This window comes from Misgurnus anguillicaudatus, chromosome 12 (genome assembly GCF_027580225.2).
Source record: "Misgurnus anguillicaudatus chromosome 12, ASM2758022v2, whole genome shotgun sequence".
NCBI lineage: Eukaryota > Metazoa > Chordata > Actinopteri > Cypriniformes > Cobitidae > Misgurnus > Misgurnus anguillicaudatus.
Window position 1 is genome coordinate 27,825,534 of NC_073348.2, and position 27,785 is coordinate 27,853,318.

General features: G+C 35.9%; 5 protein-coding genes and 1 long non-coding RNA gene across 16 annotated transcripts in view; 5 read left to right on the forward strand and 1 right to left on the reverse strand.

Annotated features, from left to right (window-relative positions):
- Positions 1-2,276: 2,276 nt before the first annotated feature.
- Positions 2,277-8,668, forward strand: arr3a (arrestin 3a, retinal (X-arrestin)). Its single transcript, XM_055208931.2, has 16 exons — positions 2,277-2,390; positions 3,511-3,536; positions 4,729-4,759; positions 4,847-4,907; positions 4,999-5,043; positions 5,254-5,447; positions 5,563-5,622; positions 5,717-5,793; positions 5,868-6,003; positions 6,118-6,202; positions 6,874-6,946; positions 7,035-7,172; positions 7,295-7,378; positions 7,509-7,532; positions 7,617-7,666; positions 7,787-8,668. Exons 2-16 carry the CDS (start codon positions 3,526-3,528, stop codon positions 7,789-7,791), a joined length of 1,074 nt encoding a protein of 357 aa, XP_055064906.2. The 5' UTR covers positions 2,277-2,390; positions 3,511-3,525; the 3' UTR covers positions 7,792-8,668.
- A 2,017-nt stretch (positions 8,669-10,685) lies between these two features.
- Positions 10,686-13,394, forward strand: LOC129446630 (solute carrier family 35 member F4). The gene is made up of 7 exons (XM_055207815.2): positions 10,686-11,031; positions 11,181-11,493; positions 11,974-12,190; positions 12,340-12,465; positions 12,547-12,739; positions 12,819-12,908; positions 12,999-13,394. Exons 1-7 carry the CDS (start codon positions 10,956-10,958, stop codon positions 13,244-13,246), a joined length of 1,263 nt encoding a protein of 420 aa, XP_055063790.2. The 5' UTR covers positions 10,686-10,955; the 3' UTR covers positions 13,247-13,394.
- A 1,436-nt stretch (positions 13,395-14,830) lies between these two features.
- On the forward strand, positions 14,831-17,367 carry znrd2 (zinc ribbon domain containing 2). Its single transcript, XM_055208434.2, has 4 exons — positions 14,831-14,989; positions 15,338-15,489; positions 16,174-16,258; positions 16,742-17,367. Exons 1-4 carry the CDS (start codon positions 14,974-14,976, stop codon positions 17,185-17,187), a joined length of 699 nt encoding a protein of 232 aa, XP_055064409.1. The 5' UTR covers positions 14,831-14,973; the 3' UTR covers positions 17,188-17,367.
- Positions 17,368-18,848: 1,481 nt separating this feature from the next.
- Positions 18,849-20,480, forward strand: fam89b (family with sequence similarity 89 member B). Its single transcript, XM_073874288.1, has 2 exons — positions 18,849-19,103; positions 19,680-20,480. Exons 1-2 carry the CDS (start codon positions 18,849-18,851, stop codon positions 19,947-19,949), a joined length of 525 nt encoding a protein of 174 aa, XP_073730389.1. The 3' UTR covers positions 19,950-20,480.
- Positions 18,904-22,591, reverse strand: LOC129446921 (uncharacterized). Its single transcript, XR_008645304.2, has 3 exons — positions 22,193-22,591; positions 21,880-21,992; positions 18,904-19,088 (listed from the first exon to the last, which is right to left on the reverse strand). It is a non-coding gene; the product is annotated as an uncharacterized lncRNA (long non-coding RNA).
- Positions 22,592-22,660: 69 nt separating this feature from the next.
- Positions 22,661-27,785, forward strand: part of ehbp1l1b (EH domain binding protein 1-like 1b) — a 31,276-nt gene continuing 26,151 nt past the window's right edge. For 6 of the 11 annotated variants that reach the window (XM_073874277.1, XM_073874278.1, XM_073874279.1 and 3 more), the window contains exons 1-2: positions 22,661-23,179; positions 27,637-27,694. In XM_073874277.1, the coding sequence (XP_073730378.1) occupies positions 23,076-23,179; positions 27,637-27,694 (162 nt within the window). In that variant the 5' untranslated portion in view covers positions 22,661-23,075. The remainder of the gene's footprint in view (positions 23,180-27,636; positions 27,695-27,785) is intronic. The other 5 variants (XM_073874286.1, XM_073874283.1, XM_073874284.1 and 2 more) reach the window with 2 other exon arrangements.

Sequence of the window (27,785 nt, forward strand, 5' to 3'; positions counted from 1 at the left end):
TAAGAGAGATTACACTCTAAAACAATCAGGTAAACAGTCACCAGAAATTGCTGCTATTTGGAAGTTGTGATGAAGACATTTTTTAGAAATGGACATGTTTGCATGTACATAGAGGGTTTTGCAGCGAAAGACAGTCAAATGTGTTGAATACCAATAAAATGACTAAAATGACATTTGTGAAAATAATGCATTTCAATTATTGACTTATAACTTATATTTTTTGGTGTTTGTAGCATGCATTGCATAATAATACATAATACTGTCATTTTATGCAATTCTGCATTTAATCTGCACTATGCTCTTGAGATTTTTGCTGGCAACGCTAAACCTTCTTCGCAACAAACCTCCACACTCAATCTTTACAGTGTAATCACAGACGTCCCTGAGCTCTCTTGTAATTGCCTTTGGATTAAATCCAAGTCTTTAAATTCACCTGAAATGCACCTTCCTTATTTTTTTATTAATTTCCTTTAAAACTTTTAAACTGAATAATTGAATAAGTTGAATAATTTTAAATGCATTTTATTGGATTTCATTGTTTAAATATAAATACGGTCAGAAAGAGTTTCATTGCTTTGATTATATCAGTTAAACCTACACATTGGCAATCTAAAAATAAATTCATATACCCGTAATGCCCTTTCCTTAATGTTTTGAATTGAGTGTAGTTATTTAAGTGAATGCTTAGCCATAAGTCGATTACACACAACAGATGTTCTTAGGTTGACAGTTCTTGCACCACTGAGACATGCACCACCTGACTGCTTGATTCTTAGGATTGGGGGAAAGCTTTTACATAAACAACTTTTCTTTGGACTTTCATTTCCCGGTAAAGAAGATCTTTGAAAATAAACAGCGAATTTATCATTCAGAATATTAGAACCACCTAATCTTTTCTAACATTTAACCATTTTAAACAGATTTTTCATTTAGCCTACTTCATTATTATATGTGTCTAAATTAACCTATATTAAATAAGCAAAATATATGATTATATAATATTCATTTTTAAAAGCAATTGAATGACCAACATTCACGAAGTGTCCATGGGGTCACTGGGTTTCCAAGTCTGTGGGCCATCATAAACAGAGAGAGGGACGTTCACCTATATGTCATATTACCATGCAGCATCATGGTTCATTTGTGTGCCCCCTTATACTCTAAAATGGCTTGGTTATTTTTTACCCATAATGGGTAAATATTGCACAAAACACACTGCTGGGTTAAAAAGGACCCAATGATAGGTTGTTTTAACCCAACTGTTGGGTTATTATACCCCATGGTTGCATAACAACAAGGTCATTTTTAACCCAGCATGAGTTCTGTGCAATATTTACCCATTATGCGTAAAAATTACACAGCCATTTATAGAGTATATAATAAAACAGTATGGACAGTTTATTGTGTTTTTTATCTCTTTTATAAGAGCACAAAACACAGATAATGGATACAGTATTTTACATAATAAGCAAACTAAATGTAATAACTAAATTTGTGTATAGTCTAAATAGAAAGGCACTTCTAGGTATATGCATAGTAATTGCCCATGTTGTCTATGTTTAGGTATTGCACCGTACCAAATCGTATTACTGGTTGTTTAAAATACTTTGCTGTGAGATTACAACCCTTGTGTAATTCAGTAATTATTTACAAAAGTGGGTGTCCCTTACATGCACCAATCATCACATTGCAATTGCTTTTTGACTTTGGAATGTTTTACATATAATATGACATTAAAAAATAAAAATAAAAAAATAACTGCAATTGATGTAAAAAGTGGGTCTTTGTATCTTTTTTTTTTTGTGTGAAGCACACATAAAACTAAGATATATTCTTTTACACAATTTCTCCGTTAGCAGCTATTTAATACAGACTTACATTTTAAAAAATATAGGCTGATGCGTACAAATGGCCAAAAGTCAGATGTATATGGAAAACAAGTGCAACTTCCCAGGACAAATTTGCAGTCAACAAATAATTTTTACAGTTGACTTTGGCACTCCTGGTAATGCAATATAGGACATTACTGAAAGTACATCCAGCCTTGTTGTCTACTGGTTCAAGACAAGTTTACCTGGAATATAAATATTCAATTATTTTATACTTTTAAGGAAAAGGCAAACCACGCAATATTTATATTGATCAAGTTTCTGGTAGGCCTATAATTCCCCATTCTTATTTATAACCACGTTGTAGCCTTAAATAGCAAGTAAAGTGTATAATTGGATTTACAGAGAGACAGTGGCGTCAAAACAACGGCACAAGGTAGGGGATGGGGCAAAGGTGCGAGTATAAAACACGACACCTTTGCGTCTCATTCGCGTTCTCTGACAACAGCAGACGGCCTACAAGAGAGGATCAACAGATCAACAGTTATCTTCAGTGAACAGGTGAGATTTTCATAGTAGAGCACATGGTTCAGTAAACCAACATTTTTACTAAGGGATAACGTACATCCGTTAATAACGTTAATAATTTGAAGTATTGATTTGAAATGTTGTATTACCTTATTTGTAACCTGCCATGAAAAAAGAAAGCGGATTGATACTTAAAAAATATACGATGACATACTCGCAGTACCCTGATGAGCGGTTATCGATTTTAGCCAGCGTTATCGTGACGACCGTGATGTTTTAGAATTAAGAATTCCAGAGAGCGATAAATTGTAACTTTTGTAAATATTGAATTTATTATTTATTAATAATTATCAAAATTATTTCGTATTTATCAATTTGTTATTTAAATTATTCACTTTTTTATATTATTTTTGCTTAAGCAACTGATGTTGGTTGCATTCAGATTTTTAATATGGAGACCCATTCAATCAATATAAATATTAAAAGAATAGCAGCAATGTGTTATCTTGTTTTGCGATTGACACTAATAATGTAGAATGAGGTTTAGGTTTGAAAGGCAAATATGACCTGTTTCTCCAAAAATCTGTATATTTAAAAGATCTTTTTTGTGTGCACCTGTTTTTTTCCAAGTGTTTTCAGACTGTCAGTTTCATCGAAAATATATTCTCCCCATCCTCCAATGACCATGTAAGAATAAGCTTAATGCCTGGTTAAGTTTGCATACTGAAAGAGGTTTATAGCAAAGCATTTGCATCCCCTGGATTGAGCAATGGCGTACAGGCTTATCTCTGTGCCAAGATTTGGCTCAGGGAAAATGACGAATTATGCTGTAATCCTATTGGATGAGATTATCATGACATTTGTGCGCACACACACACACACACACACACACACACACACACACACACACACACACACACACACACACACACACACACACACACACACACACACACACACACAGTGGGGTTTAATGAAGGGTGAGGACAGACAATCACAGAGATTACGCATACAGTTACATTGATAAGCACAAACACAGCACACACAGACACTCGATTGAGAAAGCCTCACATTAATAAACCATCACTGACCATCACATTTATCTTTCTGAATGTTCATTAAAATTCACTTTTTCTGTTTCATTTATTTTTAGAGAAACATCCCTACAATGTCAGACAAGTAAGTTTTCCTTTTTAGAAATGTTGCTACTCAAATATAAAGAAATTTCTTCATAGCCTTTAACTTCTTGCTGTACTAGTTGTGCTTTCAAGATTGTCATTGTAGTTTGTTGGAAAAAAAAACTTTTGTAGTATGTGCAAAGTACTCAAAATCATGGTTTTGTCATATTTTACTGACTAACTGTAAAAAAATTCCATAGAAATTACAGTGTTACTTGCAGCTGGTTGCCGGTAACTTACTGTAGATTTAAATGTATGTTATTTACTGGCAACATTTTGTTCAAAGTTATTTGTCTTTATATAGTCTTTGTCTTTAGAGTAAAACTAAAATAACAGCCTCATGCAAAGCATTCTGGGAACCAGAAATCATCATCAACCTTTTTCTGTTTTTTGCTTCAGATTTTGTTTCCCAGAATGCTTTGCTTGATGCTGTTATTTTAGTTTTACTCTGTAAAGACAAAGACTTGTAAATGTTTAATGCTCATTTAACTTTCAACAAAATGTTGCCAGTAAATAACATAAATTTAAATCTACGGTAAGTTACCAGCAACCAGCTGCAAGTAACATTGTAATTTCTACGGAATTTTTTTACTCTTTTCACATTTTTTATGCAATTAAATATATATTTTTATGATTTTTGTCAAATATGTGTACAAAACAATTTAAAGTGTATAGTTTAAATGAGAGGAAAAGAGATAAAGGTACCGAACTGCGATGTGATTAAAACGGAGAATGTTCATGGTAGTCTAGTCTAAACGTGACATAAGCCGCCAGTCAAAATCAATTACCAGGCATCCCTATAGGAGTAAACACAAGCTGCCTATATTCATAGAGCCTGGATTAAAAGCACAGGCTAGTCCAGAGCTTGGCTTTAAAATGTCTTAAAATAGTAAGCTTTATCAATGTGATGAATGCTGGCTGACACAAACATCAAAGCTGCAAAGTCACGTTGCCTAGAGGTGCCCACATAAGCTTATACCCAATACAGACCAAATAACACAAGTCACCCTAACTGACTTCATACCAATTCTAGTTATTTAAATAGAAACAAGTCTATATTTAAACTCATCTATTTTTTAATTCGTACTATTTGCAAAGCACAAAATATTGTTCCAATGTTTACCATTTTACATCTACACTGTACAAAATCTCTTACTGTCAACTTTATTTAAATTTTTATTGTTTTTATCTAGGGTTTACAAAAAGACCAGTGGAAATGGCCAGGTACGAGTGAGCTCTCGTTGTTTGTAACTTAAAATATTGCATTAAAATCTATGTGTGTAAAGCACTAATTGTATTTCTTCTCCACAGCTCACTCTCTACCTGGGAAAGAGAGACTATGTTGATCATATTGACGCTGTGGATGCTGTTGGTAAGACACTGTCTGTATTTATTATGGAAAAACAACCTCTAATATCATTAATATGTTACATACTTTTCTGTGTTTTCTCTATTTAAAACAGATGGTGTACTGAAAATTGACCCTACAGACCTTGGGGACAGAAAAGGTATTGTCAGTTGTAATATTTCAAATAAGATAAAATTAGGATCCACAATACTCTTTGGTCTCATTTAAACAGCTATATAATATAATAACGTGTGTGGTTTGTATGCAGTATGTTATCTATCATTGTTACTATTACTTTAAATAGGTTATGAATGTTTCAAAAACAGGTGGATTATTGAATAAAACAATGAATTATTTTCCCTTTCTGTAGTCTGGGTACAGCTCGCCTGTGCCTTCCGTTACGGTCGTGATGATCTGGACGTGATCGGACTCTCCTTCAGAAAAGACATCTGGATTCAGCACATACAGTTGTATCCTGATGCAGGACACAAACCCACATTAACAGAGATGCATGATACTCTCCTAAAGAAAGCTGGAGAACAGGCTCATGCCTTTACTTTTAATGTAAGTTACTCACAACAACAGACAATGATGCGGCGCTGCTTCACTCCAAATAAGCACTGCCGCTTAATGAATTGGTCTATATGCATTTATCACTTACCACTTTTGTTTGTTTCAGATTCCAACCAATCTTCCCTGCTCTGTAACCCTTCAACCTGGCCCGGATGACAAAGGAAAGGTCAGATTAAATACATATACTGTACAATCACATATTATCGTTGAATAAAGAATGCATTGAATAGATATTACTCATGGTCGTTTGTTTGTTGCAGGCTTGCGGTGTGGACTTTGAGGTCAAAGCTTACTTGGCCAAAGCAGCTGAAGACCCTGATGAGAAAATTGACAAGAAGTAAGTGTGTCTTCTTTTTTAAATTCTTCAAATTACGTTTCTGTCGCTGCATTTATTTTTATTTTGGTTTAAAGGGACACGTGTCGCCTTGTCATTCGTAAGATCCAGTTTGCTCCTAATAACACAGGATCTGGGCAGAAGGCTGAACTCTGCAAGAGCTTTATGATGTCTGATAAGCCTGTTCTTCTGGAGGCGTCTCTGGACAAGGATGTATGTAATCTCTGAGCCAATGCATTGCGTTGCTGTTGAAGCATTATTGCCTGCTTTTACCAACCCAAACAGATGAAAGTCATGTCTTTTTTTTTTCTCTTTGACAAATTACAGATTTACTACCACGGTGATCCCATCCCTATCAAAGTTAATGTCAAGAACGAGACCAACAAAGTTGTGAAAAAAATCAAGGTTACAGGTGAGAACTAGGGATTGCTTTTGTGATGTAAAATTACTTTTAAACCTGAATATATGCAAAGCTTTAAAATGAAAAAAAAAACAAGAGAAGTAAGATGATATAAAATGCCAAAAAATGATTTTGCTCTTATTTTGTGTGGAAAATGTGGGGTTTTGCGCAAACCTGTTCATGCTGTCATTAAAGAAAAAGGGGGAAAAGGGCTAAAGGGAAAACTAAAAGTGTATAAAATTAATGTTCATTTTTGTAATTTGGCATGTAAATCTGCTCAATATGTGATATTTGCATTTACATTAGGACCCATATATATATATATATACTCTATACCTGAATACTATACACCAGTGGTTCTCAAACTGGGGGCCGCGAGATGGTGCCAGGGGGCCCCAGTTTTATGACATTTTATAAAATGCATTCATTTATCATGAATTCTGTGTAATTAAACCTAAAATATACGGCTACTAACCAACAGCACTACTTTGTATAACTTAATATGTTTTGTTTAATTAAATGGTTACATTTTAGAACATTTTTTGTCATAAATTTCTTTGGGGGGCCGCGAAGGAATACACCGCACCCAAGGGGGGCCGCGCGCGGAAAAAGTTTGAGAACCACTGCTATACACAATTATAAAGTACATCATTTAATTGATGCTGTGTCCATTATTCTCATAGTTGACCAAACCACAGACGTCGTTCTCTATTCAGCTGACAAATACACCAAAAATGTGCTGTGTGAAGAGTTTTCGTAAGTGTTATTTTCTTCTGTAGTAGATTTCCATGTTTGCCAAAGCCGCTAACATGTTGTGTCTCTAAACTATATATTCAAACCATAGGGAAACCATAGAAGGCAATGCCAATTTTGAAAACACCCTCACAATAACTCCTTTGCTGGCAAACAATAAGGAGAAACGTGGCCTGGCGCTGGACGGCAGGCTTAAGGACGAGGACACAAATTTGGCTTCTACCACCATGTAAGTGTTTTATTAGCATCATACAATGCTGTTTTTTCCATTTTTTTTGTCTGCTTTTGGTCTCTTGTTCACAATAAAAGCAAAAATGTGCAACACAAATCACCCTAACTTCTTGTCCTCAGTATAAGACCAGGGATGGATAAGGAGATGTTGGGAATCCTAGTGTCCTACAAGATCAAAGTGAACCTCATGGTCTCAGGTGGAGGGTAAGGATCGTAGTATGAAGTTATGTAGTTTCTGTAATACTGAAAACTTTTAAATATTTCATCTTGATACACTAATAAATCTTTTGTTTTTGTTTGTGCATGTTAATATATTGATTTTTGCATTTCACAGTTTGCTGGGAGGTCTGACAGCAAGGTAAAAAAAACAGAGCAAGTGTAATACAGACAATCATACATTCGTTTTATTACAGTACATGTAATTTTTTCTTTTCCCTTCCAGTGATGTCACAGTAGAGCTCCCTTTGACCCTGATGCACCCCAAACCCACCGGTAAACAAATCATCATTACAGTCACAGTTTTATTAAGGGGTTTAATGATGATCAAGTGATGTTTCTTATATTTTTCGTCTTTTTTTATTACTTCTTTATTTCTCTCTTCCTATTTAACAGAGTGAACATATGTAGGACTCCACAGGACTGATGTTCCTCTTACACACATTCCCTCAGCACTTTGGAAAAGTTGCATGGCCCACCCAGAAGCAATTCAGATGTGTCAGACAATAATAAGAGTCACAACAAGTCACATTAGTATCACCTCACAAAGTCTCTGGGTCATACTGATGGTAACACCATGAAACAGTTTTAAAAATTAATGCAGGGTTTCTCAAACTTGTTGCTGAAAAACATTTCATTGTTTACTTTCAATCAAAACATTAAATGTAAATAAATAATGTTATAAAATCAAAAATTCAAATAAAACAGGTACTAAGGCTAGCTTGAACTCATGCAAAAGGCCAAAAAAGAAAACTGAAAACTCATGCAAAAAAAAAATAAGTTTCAAAATTACCAGAAAAAGGTCCAATAACTGGTAATAAAAAAACAACTATATAAAATACAACTGATAAAACTTTTTTAAAGTTTTTATTAAAATGTAAACATGCAAATGCTACTAAATTTGGTTGAAATATTAACTTGAAAATATCTTCGGCTGACCATATAGTTTGAAAACTCCTGCAGTAATGTAACTGAAAGCATATGTATTGTATGGGTGAATGGTTGGCCTGAGGGTCTGAGTTCAGGAATATCATGCATCTTTTGTAAGAGTGCTTCCCATGGTCCATTATCTTATAAATTAACTCATAGGTTCCTAAATGTGTGTCTGAGTGATGCATTTCCAAATGTATGGAGGTACACTATATGTATGGTTGTATTTATTTGTGTAGAGTCATTTAAACTAGCACAATTACAGTGAGGTGATGTTTGTCGTGTAATGTTTGCTTTGTCATGTTTGAAAATTTGAACCAAATAAAATACCTCTAAAAGATATGATAATTGTGTGAACTGTACATTGATTGCCCTAAATGAACAAACATAAATTCTGGAGAATCCAGACAGAACCTGCAGCTGTCCATGGTCCTGATCTTAACTCATTAAGTAAAGCAGAACTGCAGCAAATGTGGATGATTTTCAGACACACTGACACATCAGGTAGTTTTGTCAGAGCATAACAATATACACACTGACACAAAGCTTACTGCAAATCTATTTTAATGATTGCTGCATAAATAGAACCATTCAAAATCCTATTATTCCTCTTACAAAAAAACTATTCTGACATGAGTAAGTTAAGCCAACTTTGTTGATCTGTGACTCAACTAGTTTAAATTTGTTTAACTTATTTAACTTTGTAAGAGCGTTAATTCTTTGCTGTTTTTTTATTGGTTATTCACGGTCACGTGGGCACAGGTGATCACTTCCGTTTTCTTTATGATCTCTTTGTTGGGTTTTCTATGTGGCTATTGGATGCCGCAAATAAACTCTATAAATACATGATGGGCTTCTGTGACTCAAAAGCAATACCTAAAAATAAAGGTACATCGACCAGAATTTTCCAAGATGATGTTTTATTTAAAAAAATAAAAACTTGACCATTAGATGACTGTTTCTGCCTAATGTTAATCTTAAGTACCTATAGAGTAGTATTACATCCTTCATATATTCAAAGAGTCTTTATTAATAAGCCTGAGCTCCTGGAGGCATACCGCGGGCAGAGCGAGTCACAAGCAAGCAACAAACACAAACATTATCCCACTATCTCTGATTACTTATGATTCACTACATGTCCGTGTCCCTTACATTATATGATTCATAGATCTTTACATACAGTATGAATCTTTTATGTTAAAAAAACATTCAGAAACTTGTACGAACCCTGGCAAGTGCATTCGGCGCAGAAAAACTCCATGACACGTCTAACTGCTTTTTTGACACTTTGCCTATATGTAGTAGGAATCCAACTCCTTATCACTGTTAAAGGAATAGTCTGCTCATTTTCAATATTAAAATATGTTATTACCTTAACTAAGAATTGTTGATACATCCCTCTATCATCTGTGTGCGTGCACGTAAGCTTAGCCCCATTCTTCAATGCCACCAATCAGAGACAAAGCTAGAAGTGACCAAACACATCAACGTTTTTCCTATTTAAGATGAGTAGTTATACGAGCAAGCTTGGTCGTACAAAACCAAACGTAGCGCCTTTCCAAGCGGATTCAAAAGAGGAGCTACACTCCACGACGCAATAGCACTTTTGGGAGCACTCTGACCCGGCGCAGTAACACCCTCCCTCTCCCATTATGAGAGTGAGAAGGGGAGCGGACTTTTCAGGCGAGTCGAAGTACTCCCAAAAGCGCTACCACGTCACAAAATATAGCTCCTCCTTCAAATCCGCCCAGAAAAGCGCTACGTTTTATTTTGTACCACCAAACTTGCTCGTATAACTACTCATCTTAAATAGGAAAAACGTTGATGTGTTTGGTCACTTCTAACTTTATCTCTGATTGGTACCATTGAATGAATGGGGCTAAGCTAAATGCTATCGAAGTGTCGCAGCGCGCTCCAGCGCTTACGTGCACGCACACAGATGATAGAGGGATGTATCAACAATTCTTAGTTAAGGTAATAACATATTTTAATATTGAAAAAGAGTAGACTATTCCTTTAATAAGTCAGAATGCATGAAATTGTTTTAACCCCCACCCACCCCCATTCAAGGTCCAATATTATTGGAAGGTTATTATTAGGCATTCAGTAGTTTAAGAGTCCATTTAAACTTACTTTTTTAATTATTTATTAACCTTACTATTGTCCTTCCTCTAAAAAACTGTCTAACTAAAAGTCTAAAAGTGTCTAACTTTTCAATGTCCCATCCTGAAAAGTACAAATAGAATAAAATAAAATAAAAATATCAAATTTTAAATAAAAAATGTATTTTGGAGTGTAGATTTAAGCTGCATAAAACAGTTCTTTACACATTTTTATAAAAAAGCTACACTGCACTCTAAAAACTCAGGGTTATTTTCAACACAGCATTTGGTCAAATAGGAAACCAGCCCAGCCGTTGGGTTAAATTAACATCACCTAAAATCTTCCATCAGCAGAAACAGCGAAGCTTATTAAAGCTCAGCTTTTTAATCACAGCGGACAGATTACTGTAGTGCCTGATCATGTGTGTTTACCTAAAGCATATTACCAGTGTGAGAGTCTAAGCTTATAGAGAAGAACTTGAACCCCTGACCCATGGGTTAGGGGTTTGTTAGATACTTTAGCACCACAAACAATGAACAAACTTTCAGCCAAGATATCTCCTGCCTCTGAACCTGTACCCATCACACTTCACCTGCACGCAACATCAGGTATTTGTTTGGCTTTCATTATTTTATTATAGTTTTTGATTTGCTTCGTTTCTGCAATGTAAATATCACTATCAAATAATGTAATTTTTAAGAACAGCAGGTGATGGTAAATCTATCTCAATTTCTTGCATTGTTTCTTTTCATTTTAGCTAATGAGAAGGACTCTCAGGGTGAAAATGTTTTGCCTGATGATTCTGATACAGGACAACGCTTTAAACGCACCTGTCCTCGATGTTCATTACAAGTTGCATGGAGGGCGACATGTGGGATTGTTTTAGGAGCTTGCATTGCAGTTTCTTGGGCCTGGGGGACCCACAATGCTAAAGAGACACTTATAAGACATCCCACACCGTTTTTCATCACATGGTTTTGTAGCATCTGGAATATTTTGTTTTTTCCATTGTACTATCTGTGTCAACTTCTGGTGGAGAAACAGAAAGAGTTTCCAAACACAGAGTTCAGGTTAGAAAATCTTGTTAGTAATAATTTATTAATTGATCTTACTGTATTTTACAGCATGCTGATTTTTCTTAAATGGAATATTTATTAGCTTTAAATGCAAGGTTTATGACCTTTATCTGAATAAACATTATTGTATTTCTGTTTTTAATGTATTATTCTAAAAGCGGTTTATAGTCAAGCTGCATCAAAACCTAATCCCCCTCTTCTGTTAGAGATAAGAAAGCCACTTTTCTTTAATGAAACTACTACTGGACAACAGCCTATTCATTATCAAGAATTACAGCAATAGCAAAGCCTTTAGATCTTTGTTATTTTATCTATACCAGTTAAATACAGTACAGTATTTGTGTCTGTTAAGCACTTTTAATGACAAAAGATTATCCTAAAAAAAATGCTGGTACCTCAAAATACTATAGTCTTGCGTGTGTGAATGAAGAGGATTCTGTATGAAATATTTTCTTTCTCTCTTTATATATCCAGAAAGTGTAGCGGGTTTCTGGGTGATGAGTTGACTGTAAGGACTCTTCTTAAAGGGGCGGCTCCGTTCTCGGTGCTATGGCATTTGTCTGGTTATCTGTATTTGCTGGCTCTTTGCCACATATCCAAATTTGATGTGAGTGCCGTTCTCTGCTGCGGTCAGGCTTTCGTCTTTCTACTTTCCTGGATTGGACTTAAGGATCGCTTCATGGGCGTGAGGGTGAGCGTTCAGAAAGCAGATAAAATGTACATCAACCAATGGTTTAAATTAACCTATAAAAGGTCCTTATTTATGAATAGCATTTTTAGTAAAGTTTATTTACCAACTTTGATTTAATGTCAATTTGTCTTTAACTTTTTTCTATTCAGATATGGGCTGTCATTCTGTCCATCACTGGTATTGTTATGATGGCATATGCAGATGGTTTTCATAGTGACTCAATCACAGGAGTTGCACTGGGGGTTGGCTCAGCTTCGACCTCGGCCTGTTTCAAGGTCAGCATGAAATTGTGTGATTTAACATATGCATGCATTCAGCGTTGAGTGGTTTGTGATTTTTCTGTGATTACTTTTCAGGTGCTTTTCAGAAAGCGTGTAGGTGATATCCAGCCTGGCCCTGCCAGTGTGCTGTTCTCCTGCGTGGGCCTTTGCAGTTTTGTCCTCCAGTCCTGGGTGTGTGTGCTGCTTTATCTTACAGACGTGGAATATTGGCCTCCGTCTCAGAATATTCCCTGGGATACACTGTGTGTCATGGCATCTCTACTGCTTGGTAATACTGTATGCTGGTAATATACATTTTACATAACATATCATATGTTTTTACTCAAATTTTGTCCTGTTCTCTTAAGGTTTCAATGTGCTGGTAAATTTAGGAGGAATGTTTACGTATCCCAGTTTAATTTCACTTGGAATTCTCTCGACCATTCCAGCAAGTGCAGGTGACAATCCAATGGATTATTTGAAGCCTCACATACATTTATTAAGGCTTTATTAATCAATTCTGTGTCTCTCTCTCTCTCTCTCCTCAGCTGTAGATATATTAGTGACGGCAACGCTGCAAATAAATCATGTGCGAGTTGTGGCAGCAGGTATCATCTCAGCAGGGTATCTCCTGCTGCAGCTTCCAGAAAACTGGGACGAAAGCACTCAGCGCTGCCTCAGGACATTGTGGTATGGAAACTGGCATGAGGACAGTATAGTTGGAGAAGAGACTGTGGTGGACTCTGTTGGGATTGGACAAGCAAAACCAAAACCGGCTGTAGTAGTGCTTAGCTGAGTCTGTGTAGATTTTTTTTATAGTTTAGTAGTTTTCATGATCAGTCAAAAAGTGTTCATTTTTACATTTTTAAAAGAATGCATAACTGAATATTTCTGTGAAATGCAATAAAATGTGTAGATTTTATCATTAAGTTAAAAGGTTTTATTTTTAGCGTACTGCAGATTTATAATGTATTAATATCTAATTTCCAGAGTAAATATTGTTTTTATTTAATTTTAATAGGCTACAGTGACATATAGTAAATAATATAAATATTTGGGAATGCTACATGTTTTTGAAAATCTGACAGATAATTGTAATTGTGGAGACCATGTACAATCATGAACAATACAGTAGGCCTATACTTTAGTATTTATTTTAGTAAGTTGTATGTACACATTTTATTATGGTAATTGCTACACTTTGTTAAAGGAAAACACCATAATTTTTCTATATTTTACTATGTTCTTACCTCAATTTAGATGAATTAATGCATACCTATCTTTATTCAATGCGTGCACTTAATCTTTGTACAGAGCGTTGTGAATGTGTTAGCATTTAGCCTAGCCCTATTCACTCCTTAGGATCCAAACAGGGATGAATTTAAAAGCCACCAAACACTTCCATGTTTTCCCTATTTAAAGACTGTTACATGAGTAGTTACCTGAGTAAGTATGGTGGCACAAAATAAAACATGGCGATTTTTTTTATTTAAATGGCGGAAGAGCATTTAGTTTGCAGCAGTTTGCAGCAGTTTGCGCAGTAACAACATCACTCCTGACTACTCCCCTTCTGGCTCAAACTTCCGTCAATGTTTTTATCTGCTCAAAAATTTGTCACGTTTTATTTTGTGCAACCATACTTACTAACTACTCATATACAGTCTTTAAATAGGGAAAACATGGAAGTGTTTGGTGGCTTTCAAAATTCATCCCTGTTTGGATCCTAAGGAATGAATGGGGCTAGGCCAAATGCCAACACACCCACAACGCACTGTACAAAGATAAAGTGCACACATTGAAAAAATACAGGTATGTATTAATTAATCTAAATTAAGTTTAGAGCATACACTGTCAGAAAAAAAGGTACAAATTGTTCCTTTTTCTGTCGCTGGGGTGGTACCCTAAAAGGTACCTTTTTGTACATTTATGGGTATAAAACACATTGAATGTTGTACCTTATGGGGTACAATATTATACTCTAAGGACCAATTGTGTACCTTAAGGAACAGTTTTGTACCAGTTAAAATTTAGGGGTACAAAACAGTTAACTGTACCTTTAAAGGTACAAAATAGATCCTTAAGGAACAGTAATGTACCCCAAAAGGTACAACATTGTATTATGTTTATATACCTGTAAAGGTTCAAAACGGTACCTTGGGGTACCACCCCAGCGACAAAAAAGGTACAGTTTTGTACCTTTTTTCTGACAGTGTAAAATACTGAAAATTGTGGTGTTTTCCTTTAATGTAGGCTATACAGTAGTAGGCCTAATCTTTAGTATTCATAATTATTATGGATTCATAAAACGTAGTAAAAACTAGAATGTTACAACAAACATCTTACAACAGTTTATTATAGTTAAACTAAAATATCCTACATGTATGTGGTCTACTGTAAAAATGACACCTGCGGAAGCTACATTCAGGTCGCTAGAGGGCGCCAGTCAGTTTTCACAGAACTTGAACTCACGAAGGTTCTACGAGGAAGCGCTGTCTGTGTTGTGAGGCGGCTGATGACTAAAGCATGGCTCGAAATGCAGGTAAAATACAAATAAACATACATTTTTGATTATTTTGTTGTTGCGTTCGCGTTAAATGGTTCTTATTAATCATCATTATGATAGTTATTTATGTCGCCGTAACGTAGTAACACGTGGAGCGGCGCTAAAATGACATCTCCAGGCTAGCAGGTTAGCGCTTCAGTGTGCGTGCGTGCTTCTGACATATCGGTGTCTAAAGCATTACAAGTGACAACTTAAACACGTGTCTACAATGTCCATATACATTGCTGCTGCTTTAATAGAGATCTGTGCGTTATAATCAAATGTAATTATAGTCTAAGAAAAACACATGGGATATTCTGTATAACGTTACTTTGATGAATGTAGATGATGAGGACTTTGAATGGGAGCCTCCGTCCGAGGCAGAGATGAAGGTGATACAGGCCCGGAGGGAACGTCAGGACAAGATCAGCAAGCTGATGGGAGACTATCTGTTGAAAGGATACAAGATGCTGGGCGAATGCTGTGAGCTGTGTGGGGTGAGAGGCAGCAGGATGTTGCATTCATCACTTACATCGTAACCTCCTTGGTGTTAAAAGTTTAGGGTCACTAAAATTAACGTTTTTATCTGAAGGTGTATACTTAAATGATTTCTGTTAACAAAAATATACTTGTGCAAATATATAGAAGAGTTATTTTATTTTTTAAAAAATTTGCAAAATTAAAATTTTATTTAATAAAAATATTTTGAAATGGATGACGGACTGAATAATGAAGACAACTCTAATCAAAAAATCACCTCAGGGTTAAACCTTAATAAACTGTCTGATAAAATTGCAAGAGTACATTTTAACAAATTCTAGGCAACGTGTGACTACAAGGTAGATACTAAAATGTTACTTTGATCTATTTTATGTTGCTTTAGACACAGCATTGTATTATTTCTGACAAGTTAACAATTATTCTAATGTGGAAAAAATATAAATGAGTAAGTGACCCTAAACTTTTGTACACTATTGTGTTTTTTATGCATCGATAAGGATTTTTGGCAAAACATAGACGCAAGCACAAAATTGCGATCCAAATTTTAATCTTCAAATAATTATAATTTCAAAATAAGCAGCAATATTTATGTTGCTGTGAATAGTAATATGATATGAATTTGTTAATTTTAACTGTTATATGCATTTAGGTTTGCATTTAATTGTTCTGTGTATATGCAGACAATTCTGATGCAGGATAAGCAGAAGAAGAATTACTGTGTTGCTTGTCAAGAGCTGGACTCGGATGTTGACAAAGACAATCCAGGTATGTTTATGCTGTTTTTCAGATTCCTTTTTTGTAAAGAAATAAATTGCAAATGGCAATTACAACCACCGTAATTATACAGTTATTAATAAAAACTTTTGTGAAATTCAACATCCCTGTTTTTCAAAACCAAATCCACATCCTTGAACAGATATGTGACACGTGTTTTTTTTTTTTTTTTTAGAGAGAAAATGTATATAAATAACAAATTTTTCAAAAGTGTGCTCATTCCAACTCAATTTGCCAGCACGGGTCACATATACAGTGTTGTGTATCTCTTTGTTCCTCTTTGTGTGTAGCTCATTGGTAGAATGTTGCATTAGGACCACAAAAGTTCATGGGTTTGAACCCAGAAAACACGCACACAGTACTGTTAAAAAAATGTATACCTTGTAATGCACTGTAAATTGCTTTGGATTAAAACGTTTGCCAAATGAATAAATGAAAATAAAAAATCTCTGTTGACCTTAATTTCTGTCACAGCTTTAAATGCCCAAGCAGCCTTGTCACAAGTACGAGAGCGGCAACTTGCAACTCAGCTTCTCCCTGAATCGAACGGCTCCTCATCCGGTGAACCCCCTCTCTCCATCACCGGCCAGCCCAGGCCAGAGCACTGCGAGGGGGCTGCGTCTGGACTGAGAGGTCCCCTTCCCACCATACAGCCCACTCCTCTGCCTGTCCCCGCCGCCACCACCAATTTTCTGCCACCACCTAACCCTCCTCTTCAGCCTGCGCTTCCTTCAGGCTCCAGCAACGCTCTTCTCAACCATCCAGCTCTGTCAAGCGCAGAAGAAGCAGTGCTACACAAACTCAGATGGGCCACACAGGAGCTTCAGCACTCTGTGTCAGTGGAGGCCAGTATTCAGCTCTGTAGTCTGATCAGAGGTTGTGCCGAATCCCTGCGCAGCTTAAAAGAACTGCAGCTCTAATAAGACTGAATTACAGACAGCGCTGTTACAGCACACACACACACACAAAAGTACAAACGGCTCTAATATATATATAGTAACATACTGAAATGATGTGTGTTTGCTTGTTTCTGTCATTGTTCTAAAGCAGCTGAGTATGTGCCTGTGTAGTGTGTTCAAATACATTGCTTGAGCTGCGAAGGCTGATTTAGTGGTTTTATTTGGTGTTGTGTTACATGGAATTTGTTTCATGTTGGCATTCCCATAACCAAGAATTTCCAACTTGAAAAAACAACATTTGCATTTTGCAGAAGTCATGATTACAAATTGAAAATTGGAGATACTTTGAAAGTAAGAAAGCGCCTTATTTTATTACTATATTTTAATTCTGGGAATTGAACTTAAAACCTTTGTGCTGCTAACACAATGCTCGACCAGTTAAGCTACAGGAGCTCATCGTCATGCAAAAACATCCAAAATTGCAGCAGTTTCAAGAATCGTAGATGGTTAGGGTTCAACCATTGAACATAATATTGTTTAAAGGCCATTTTTTAAAGAAAGTTAATAGGTTTGCTTTTGCAAGACAATATGCACAGCTCCATTAGAATAGATGGAAAAGATTATATAAAATAACTAATAAGAAAAATAATTAAATAATGAATTATTAAATTATTAATAATTATTAAAAAAAATAAGTTATGTAATTATTTTTATTTATTAAAATAAATGTAAACTGCTATAACAATTTATTTATTTAATATTTTCACCTGCTGACACTTCTGTGAGAACCCCGAAATTGTCTTCTTTTAAACAAGACAATTAAGGCTTCTAGACCAAAAAATGCCAGAGTTATAATAATTTGAAGGTGTATTTCACATTTCACCCCCCCACTCAAAGGGTATTTGCGCCACTTAAGGGGTTAAACTTAATTTAGGGCAGCTAATTTTAACATTACATAAGACCTAAGCGCTTGAAAAATGTTGTATTGTTACATAATAACTTGGGGGGGGGGGGGGAATAGTTAATACTCAGATGAAGCCATTAAAATGTCCATAGACTTAACCAATCAAAATTGATAACAGTAGGAAGAGCGTAGTGTGATGACGTACAAGTGAGAAACAGCGCCTCTTTGTGACCAAACGGCGCACAGCTGGGCGGAGAAATAAAGTGGGCGAGGTTTATCTGTCTGTACAAGACAAAAGAAAACGTTAAACGAAAACAAAGCGGTCGCCTTTATCTCCTGTCCAGTCTTTCCTGGACTGCTTCGCTTGTATCTAAGTGCAGGGTTTATTTTATGTTATAGATTTATGTGCTGCGCTACGATTAAATGAAAATAAGGAAACTCAAATCTCTTATACTGCTTAAGACTGCAAGACAAGAAAGATATATTGCTACAAACTAGTAATTAAGTTTAATCCAGCGTTTTTTAATAGTTTATAAACGCATTAAATCGGACTTTTGCGCATAACGTTTTTCTGTGCATTTTAAGTGTTTTTCCCGGAAATGACTTTTGGACTTGACAGCTAACAGTTAACTTGCTGCAAAATATGGTCACCGTTATACCATCTTCTCTGTAAAAAAAATACAATATCTTATGTGTCAGGTAATTTTAAATAAGTAAATGAAATAACATTAAGGAGTAAAAATCTATTTAATATCAAAGAAAACCGCTGCAGTCGGAGATGAACGGGTTTCAGTCAGGTCCACCGGACTGTCCGACTGGAAGCGTCTGTGCCATCGACGGTTTGCCACCGTTACCCAAAGGATTAAGCGGCATCTTGAACTCCAGCGGTGGATCCTGGAGGGACATTGAGAAGGTTTACAGCAAAAGGACCCGAATCCAGGCGGACATCAGCAAATCCAGAGTCAGTGATGCTCTCGGCCGCAGTAAACCCGCGAGCCTGGACGCAGCGCTGGCCATACTGCGCAAAGAGATGGTGAGGGGAATATTAAAACTGCAGTATGCTTTAATATGTAGAATACTGTTGTTTTTGAAACTTAAATTAAAGTTACCAGCAGTACTACAGACTATCGATTTGCTATAGTTAATACTACAGATTACTATATAGGCTATACTATAGTAATTATACTATACTGCAGTGTTACTAATATAACTTAGGCCTATAGTATACTACAATTTACTAGTATACTACAGTATTTTTTATGTGGCTTAATAATTAAATATTTATTAATTTACTACAGTTAATACTACAGAATCCAATACTGTACTATTATATTTATATAATACTATAATATACTACAATTTGCTGCAGTTTCCATAGTAAATACTTAAGTATACTACAGTATTTTTTCATGTGGCTTATTAGTGAATAATATGTCATCATCCTGTCAATGTAAAAGTAAAATAATAAGTAAAATATTGACCTGCTTTCATTTAATGCACATTGGTTTGCAAATTCACAACAACTGTTTGTACTTGTGCCAATACATTTTAATACATGCTGTTGTTACTGTATATAGCTTAAATGAACAGATGATTTTGTGTTTTGTAGGTGGGGCTCAGACAGTTAGACATGTCCTTGCTGTGCCAGCTGTGGTCTTTATACGAGTCCATACAAGAATACAAAGGAGCTTTCCAGGACATCTCCTCGTCCTTATGTGAGAGCTCTTTCAACACAGAAAACGGCTATTCTGAAGATGAAGAGGAGGAGGATGAAGATGAAAATGAAGGGGTGAGTGGGGAAACGCTGTTATCACTGCCTCAACCCACTCAGAACTCTCGGGACCAGTGGATCAAGGACTCTTTCCAGATCCCCATCTGATCGAACCATTTAACTTTCTGTAGTTACGGTTTATCCATTATCCTCATCTGTACTGTGCTAGACATTGGGGTTTTTTTGGATGCTGTACCCCTCAGATTGAAATAAGGCCTTTGTGTTTGTAGGATACTATTACAATGGCGATTGTAAGTTCACTTCAATGGAACCTTTGAAAACTGCTTATTGTACTGCCCGTGAAGTTATAAAGACAGGATAAGGACTGACAGGAAGAGGATGTTATGGACAGAAAAGTGCACACTAGGGTGTTTTTTCTGTATATGGTAAAGGACACAAAATTTCACCAAGAGTATACGAGATATGCCTTACAGTACTCTTTTTTTTTGTATGAAATCACAAATGTATCAAATGTCACATCATATTCTGTTATGTTTGTCACTGCCTGTATTTAAGATATTGTTTATTTTATTATAAAAGCATATTTTTATCACTACATTTTTCTTAATTAGTAAGTTAATAATGAACGTAGTCTATGCATTTTTTAAAAAATAAAATAAAACGCCAATCTTAAACATTTATCCTGGTCTTTGCATTATGTGCTTAAATACAAAAAGTTTTTATACTCTATAGCCTAAAGTGTGTAGAAATGTAGACAAAACTTTTGTTGCTTTACAAAGATCAAAATCTTATTCAAACAAGTGCAGATCAACCATTAGATGGCACCAGTTCCCTCCCTAAGATCTGATAATGTGTGTAGATTTGAAAGTCGGGCTCTGGAATACCACAGTAAACAAAACAAAGTACTATTTTTAGGGAAACAGGACATTATCAGATTCCTCTTATAATGTTTATCTCTGAGTCATACCAGACACATAAATAAAAAGCGACAAGATTTAGAGTAATCTTATAGTGGAAGAAAACCCTGTCTTCCATTATGCCAAGTATAAACAAACCATTCCAATTCGTATGTGCTTATTAGGCAATACTTCTTCCTTCTTTTGCACTGTGCAGGAAGAGAAGAAAAGGAACTGACTGAATGCAGAACATGCGTTACTGTGGTTTATGACTTTTCAAGTCAACTATTTATTTAATACAACCAGCTGTCTAAAATATATTTACTTTACATGATGATTTAAATTATTTGAATTTAAATTTAAAATGGGCTATAGCCTATATTAGTTGATGCTGAGCAGGTGAGTGAAGCACATTGTCTAACCTCAGATCGCAGCTATTTATGGAGACCAATACTCAATACTGACTGCAGCTGCTGTCTGCCTAAGGAAGTGCAAACAATTATTAAACTTTTCCGTCCATGGCTCAGCAGGCAGATGACAGATCACACAGTTATGAGAATAATATTAAAATGTCCATGAAAACAATCTGTCATCAAGCCTTTCAGACTTTCATCTCAAAATGCTTCATTTGATTCACTAAAATAAACCCTATACAGTATATTTCCCACATATATTGTTATTTCTTCAATGATAAAGAGAGCATTTCACACATACTGTACATATTATTTGGTATGACTAAGTGGACTGTTACCAGGATGAGGGATGTGGCATTCCTCTAGAAAGCTTTCTGATGCCTCTATAAATAAGAAAAACAGTTGGACAAGATATTGTTAGATACACTACAACTCCCAACATGGTATGCCTGTTTAAGTTAAACCAAAGGTCATACGTTGCTGTACTTTCTATCTAATGTTACATGCCAACTAAACATTTGTATTGTTTCTTTCATTTACTTGAATAATGACGCAGTCAGCTCTGCAGTCCTTTAACATCAACAAACGCTTCACCAAATGTGTGCTTAAAAGCCATTACCATCATTACAAATTGAATTGACTCAAGTTTGGAAGACAGAACATTTCAGTAGCCTGTTTGAATCTAAATTTTGGGGAAGAGGATGTAAGAGACTGTCATCTTTATCTTCATAGCCTAAACAAGGACCTTGTATGCTTGCTTGTTCCTACCCTGTGCCCAGTCTTGGTGTGGCACATCATTATGAGTATGATGCCTTCCTTGTTCCACCCGGTGAGTAAGAATGCATTACATGAGCTCATGTACAAACTCGGCCCGTGACGTACTATAGGGAAGAGGGAGTGGTCAGGTTTAGAACCACAAATCATTATTCCTAAGCTTACAGGTCTAGTTGCCAAGTTTGCCAGTTACCTCAAATTACACTAAAATCATATTGAAAACGAACCACTTTTACAAACAGTTAAAAAAACTTTTAACAACATGCATATAAATATATGATGATCACTAGTAAACAGATAGATTTACCAGACAGGAAGAGAGGTTGTATCACAGTGAACTAAGGGGGTCACGATTTGCATTGTAGGTCATCAGCTGAGCCATAATTTTGGACTCCCCCCATAACCCACACAACCGACCGCTCTATCCATCCCTTCAGCTGCTTCTGTCTATTTGATCCCTCATTGCCAACCATCAGAAATAGATCCTGTGTAACCTGAAAAATCCCCCTGCCACTACTAAAAATATCCTTATGGACAGTCCACGTTGCTGCTTTAGATCAGTATAATTAATAACAATTCACTTATTTCTTAAAAAAAGAAAGTAGTATATCAACAGCCATACAAGCAAATTTGGGCTCCTGACTGCTTGTAACCCCTGGTGTTTTTATGGCATCATCAGTACCTGAAGGCTATCGGTAGGGTTTTGCATTGTGCTGCATCACACACGTGTTTGCATAACCCTTCCCACCTACTGTACTTGTTCACACACTCATCAGACTGAATAATAAAAACTGCAGGAGCACGAGAGAGAGAGACACACACACATTCAATGCCATCAAGATCTTAATTTCATTTTAAACAGCTGTAATACGGACATGCATTGTAATTTTGCTTAAAACATTTGTTTTTGCACCAAGGCAACTTATTGCAATAACACAGAGGCTGTGCTCTCATCTGGTGTGTAATGTGATGCAGTAGTTTCCGTAAATGGTCTTTACTCGATGGCGACAGTTCAGTGGTGCTGAAGCCGCGTGAGGGCTCGTGCTCATCGCCACAAACGTTTCACGAGCCACTTGACTGCCATCTTACTGAGAAGTTTGTCTTCTTTTTTACTTTTGCCAAGTGGCGGGACGGATTAACAATATTATTTCCATGCGCCCGACTTCATCCGCCGCATTTCCTACAGAAGAATGACTTCGGTGTGGAAAAGACTGCAAAGAGTTGGCAAAAAAGCCACGAAATTTCAATTCGTCGCGTCGTATCAAGAACTTGTTCTGGAATGTACGAAGAAATGGTAAGTTATGATTTCCTTTCCGTTATAGCGCTCGTTTCCTAAATACGCAGTGCCACTGAAGGGCGGTTCTTGTGTCTGAAACATGGCCATGCGGGTACAATGTATAGTATTTAAATATATGTCGTCTTCTGGAACAGTACGATAAATGTAATGTTGTATCAGCGCGATGTGTTTGAAATGCGTTGAAGAACGTTGTTCGCACGCGCACGCCTTCACTTCCGCGTGCTGTCAACACTTGAGATATTGTGGACATCCATCATGCCCACCTAAGCAGAAGTGAATGCGAAAGTCTGTGTGCCAATGCTGATGTTTCATTGTTTATTTACATGACAACGTGACTTTTATAAGCTTTGAATTTTGTAGCCTGTGTCTGTAGGTATTTATGTGTGTGGTTATTCTTTTTCCGTTTATGTGTTTACTTGTGGTATTGGGGTACATCTTCACAAACAATGTAATGACAGCTTCAACACGTGCTGTTTAAGATGAATTCCAGTTAATTTAATTTAATTTAATTTAATTTAATTACATTATTTTAGCTCTCCAACATAGTCTTGTTTGTCCTCTTTCAACATATGCGTGTTCTTATCAAGATCAAAGGACTTCTGTATGAGTGGATTTGAAAAAGCCTGTTTGTGTTTTTGATGGTACTCTTTTCGTGAGAAGAAAAGTTCCCACGTCACACTTAGATTATAAGCCAATCACAAGAAGTCAGAGAACTGGTTTGACTTTGTGTCTCGGTGTTCAGGGGCGATATTGACTATTGGCAATATTATCTGAGCAAGTCGTGGCCTGGAAATTAAGCAAACCCGGTTATGCAATAGCTTGTCATCTGCATCTTGGACAAAGTGACTCACTCTGTGAAATTTTTGACTTTTACTGTTAAGCTCTATCACAGATTTATCTACATGATGATATAAGACCTGAATCATGTAGTTCTTGCTTGTCCTCTCATGCTTCATTTATAATGAATATTTTTTTTAAATACCATATATTTTTATTATTTAGTATAAAACATATTTGCATTTATTCATTTAGCATTTATTTATTTATGCAAATTAACATGTGATAAGCACAGCACACCAATGATAAGCATATAGCACACAAAGTTAGGTTTACATGTGGGAATAGTAATGACGACATGAATTGCATGGAACAAGTTAAGGTTTCGGGGTTAGTCAGGGTATGCAGGAGAAGTGTGTCTTCAGCATTTTTGAAGGATATGTACCAAATATAGTGTAGAAGTAATAATAGTTAATAGTAAACTAGCAATCTGTCATCATCATAATTATTGTTATCTATGTAATTATCTTTCAGCTGATGTGCAATGTCCTAGATTCTGTTATGTTGCAACACTGAAAGTTTCTGTTTCACAGCGTTAAACTTTCTTTTTTCTCTCCGAAACGTAGATTAAAGTACTCTCATAAAGAGGCTGAATGCCTCTTATATGTTTTGTTGTAAACAAGTCTGATCTCGTGTGCAACTCGAGAGATGAATTACGGTACAGCTGTGATTCATTATAAAGTACTTCTTAGACCGCCAGTGGGTCAAAGTCTGTTGATATTACGCCACAGCTGCAGAGGGTGTGAGCAGGAGATACTGGACAGCTGAGATATGACACAGCAAAGTGTTTTTTGATGGGATAATATAAATTTCAAGACGTCTACTTGCGATATTTATTTACAGTTTTACTGTGCACCTCAAAGGCGAACACAGGATAAGATTATGGAATAAACAACAAAAAGTTAACTTATTGTCTCAACCAAACTGGGAATCTATTTTTACATCATGCCTGCTATAATACCCTCTTGCCCCATCTCCACCTCCTAATTTATCCCGTTGGACTATTCTGCCATGTTGCTATAACTAGCTGTAACCTGAGTAAAAGCTGGGTCTTGCATCTCTTTGTGTAACAGATTGTGTATTAGCAAAGCTTGCTTACCTCTACAAGAGTAATGTGAACAACAGTAGAGGGAATTTAAATTTTTGGGTTGGGAATTTAAAATGTTACTTTCACATTCAATAAACATCGTTGTGGTATGTACACTTATCTCTACTTAAGGGAAACCCTCATTTCCTAAAATATAAGCTGCTGTAATTAAAGAAGAACGGATGTTTGTAAACACCACTAAGACCTTGTGGTTTACAGTTCAGAGATCAACACCCTATCTATTGTGTTGTGAATAAAGTCAGTTGGATCATGTGACCTTGCCCAGTTTCCTCCAATTCTTAATGCAGGGGCAGCGTCGCTCGCTGGTCTGCTCACAGATGTACAATGGGCTCATATCTGAACAATTTATTACCAAGCGGCGTGTTTAGCCAAAAGCATAATAATAGTTTTCATTTTATTGCAAATCTGACATAACCATTTAAAGACCCATGGTTTATTGAGGGAGTCTGTGGTGATGTCTGTAAAGGCTCTGATTCATTTCATGAGTCAGTTTAATTTAATCCCCTTGTGAAGTTCCTGTTGTAGGCCTTAATTACACGAATATGAAAGACTTAAGTTTGAGGATCTTTTTTGTGCCATAACTTCGTAAAAAGGACAGCATGTGTTGGTTGTGTAGAGTAGTGGTTCCCAAACTTTTTCATTCTGCGACTGACTTATAGATGGGTATAATTTATCTGGACCCACCAAAATATGTTTCATAAAAAAATTAAGAAAAAAAAATACTTTTAGAAGAGAGTACTTTATATTTTTATTATCATTGTATGAATTAAATGATATAAGAATGCAAAGTCAGCAACACCAAAACTCCAAAAGTTTCAAAAAATATTTATTATTAAAAACTATTGCATGACATAGAGGTGACATTTCGAGCACGAAGGCTCTTCATCAGACTAATTAACACACTAATATACCACTATTTATAGCGCTACCTCCAAGTATTACATGATTATACAAAATTCTCATAAGTCACAATATCACAAGAACAGATTGTCCAATTAGAAAAACAAAAGATAACAAAAAATAAAAATAAAGTAAAAAATAAAAAACTAACAACTACTATGCAAAATGCACTAAAAACACATCTGAATAAATTTACTCAGAAACAAAAATAGCACATCGGTGTTCAGAGATACGAGTTTTTAAAGGTCTGCTGGTTTTTCCGATGTAACACAAGCCACAAGGGTAATGCAAAAGGTAAATGATGTTAGCCGTCTTACATGAAATAGTGCCTCGAATCTTAAAATTTTTTCCTGTGTGAGGATGTGTGAAGGTCAACGTCTTATATGTGAAGTTGCACTGTTGACAGTTACCACTTCTGTAATTCCCATATGGTGTTTTGTTCAAGAAATGAATAGTAGGTTTCAAATCAGCTCTAACCAAAATATTTCGGAGATGAATTAAATGTAAATTTAATTAGAATCCCAAAATACCTGATATCAAAACAATTGCCATTAATTGTCATTAATAGGACAAAACTGTTTTTGTGTCACTCATTATATAACCAAGTGACTTTGCATGACCCACCTGATCTCGCTGTGCGACCCACTAGTGGGTCCCTACCCACAATTTGAAAACCCCTGGTGTAGCAGGTACAGTGATGCAAATAGTAAAAAAGAGACTTCTCAAATGTTAATGGTACAGTATATGTTGTGTAGGTTTCCTGGTAATATTATAGTCTCTGGTGTCCCTAGAATGTGTCTGTGAAGGTCCAAATACCCTATAGATAATTTATTATACCATGTTGAAAAGGCCCATTTGCAAGGTGCAGGCAAATGTGGGTACCTGGTGTGCAGGCAAACTGCTGGTTTTTGTGGTTTTTAAATGCAAATGAGCTGCTACTTCCCTCCCCGTTTACTGTTACATATACCATTTTTGATGAGACTATCACCTTACTTCATTATTCATAATAAACGTGCGGTTATGAACTATGTAAAGAAGATTTAAAATAGAAATTATGACCTAGCTGTGGTTTTGGGACGGTTGTGGGCGGGGCCTGTGCAAAGTGATGTCAGTTTGCTCAGAAAATGCCAGCAGCTTGTTCCATGAGACTGTTCGGGTTTTACATGGATTTGAAAAAAGTAGTTGTTATCATTACAGGTTGGTTGTGTGCACACAGAGGTGACAATTATGTTCAAACAACATATAAAAGTGAATCTCTCATATTATGTGACCTTTAATACATTATTTGTTTTTAGTTCTTGTTGCTGGTAACAACATTTTTAACACAAAGTTTGAATTTGAGTCTTGAGACGTCCTAGTACATCATGTGGGCTTGTTTTGTTTGGGTTTGGAAACAGTATTTAGTGATTCTCAGTCTTAGGAAGACAGTGGGAGTCAAGATCACAAGATCTGCCTAAAGCTTTAAGACAAAAACACACTGACTTCCTATAACTACGAAAGTTTCCTAAAATAAATATGTAAAGGCCTCATATAGCACTTTATTACAATGTGTAGTTTTTAACATCACATCTTTTTTGTGTCTTTAAAAAATGATTTTATTATATTTTAGGCAACCAGACAAACTGAGAGTGGTGTGGACGAGAAGGAACAGACGCATTTGCTCAAAGGTACAGTGATAATCCTTCTTAAATTGTCAATATGTAGATGCTTAAATTCAAATTATGGACTGACACAGGTTAGGTCTAGACCTGGATATGA

What these genes read in the sequence shown, in the direction of transcription:
- arr3a (XM_055208931.2), top strand. An exon ending in AGACCTTGGGGACAGAAAAG is followed by an intron (nt 5,044 to 5,253) that starts GTATTGTCAGTT and finishes CCCTTTCTGTAG; the next exon opens with TCTGGGTACAGCTCGCCTGT. An exon ending in CTCATGGTCTCAGGTGGAGG is followed by an intron (nt 7,379 to 7,508) that starts GTAAGGATCGTA and finishes TGCATTTCACAG; the next exon opens with TTTGCTGGGAGGTCTGACAG.
- fam89b (XM_073874288.1), top strand. Translation starts at nt 18,849, where the DNA reads ATGAACGGGTTTCAGTCAGGTCCACCGGACTGTCCGACTGGAAGCGTC. An exon ending in CCATACTGCGCAAAGAGATG is followed by an intron (nt 19,104 to 19,679) that starts GTGAGGGGAATA and finishes TGTGTTTTGTAG; the next exon opens with GTGGGGCTCAGACAGTTAGA.
- znrd2 (XM_055208434.2), top strand. An exon ending in AATGCTGTGAGCTGTGTGGG is followed by an intron (nt 15,490 to 16,173) that starts GTGAGAGGCAGC and finishes GTGTATATGCAG; the next exon opens with ACAATTCTGATGCAGGATAA. An exon ending in TGTTGACAAAGACAATCCAG is followed by an intron (nt 16,259 to 16,741) that starts GTATGTTTATGC and finishes TTTCTGTCACAG; the next exon opens with CTTTAAATGCCCAAGCAGCC.
- LOC129446630 (XM_055207815.2), top strand. Translation starts at nt 10,956, where the DNA reads ATGAACAAACTTTCAGCCAAGATATCTCCTGCCTCTGAACCTGTACCC. An exon ending in TCACCTGCACGCAACATCAG is followed by an intron (nt 11,032 to 11,180) that starts GTATTTGTTTGG and finishes TTTTCATTTTAG; the next exon opens with CTAATGAGAAGGACTCTCAG. An exon ending in CGACCTCGGCCTGTTTCAAG is followed by an intron (nt 12,466 to 12,546) that starts GTCAGCATGAAA and finishes ATTACTTTTCAG; the next exon opens with GTGCTTTTCAGAAAGCGTGT.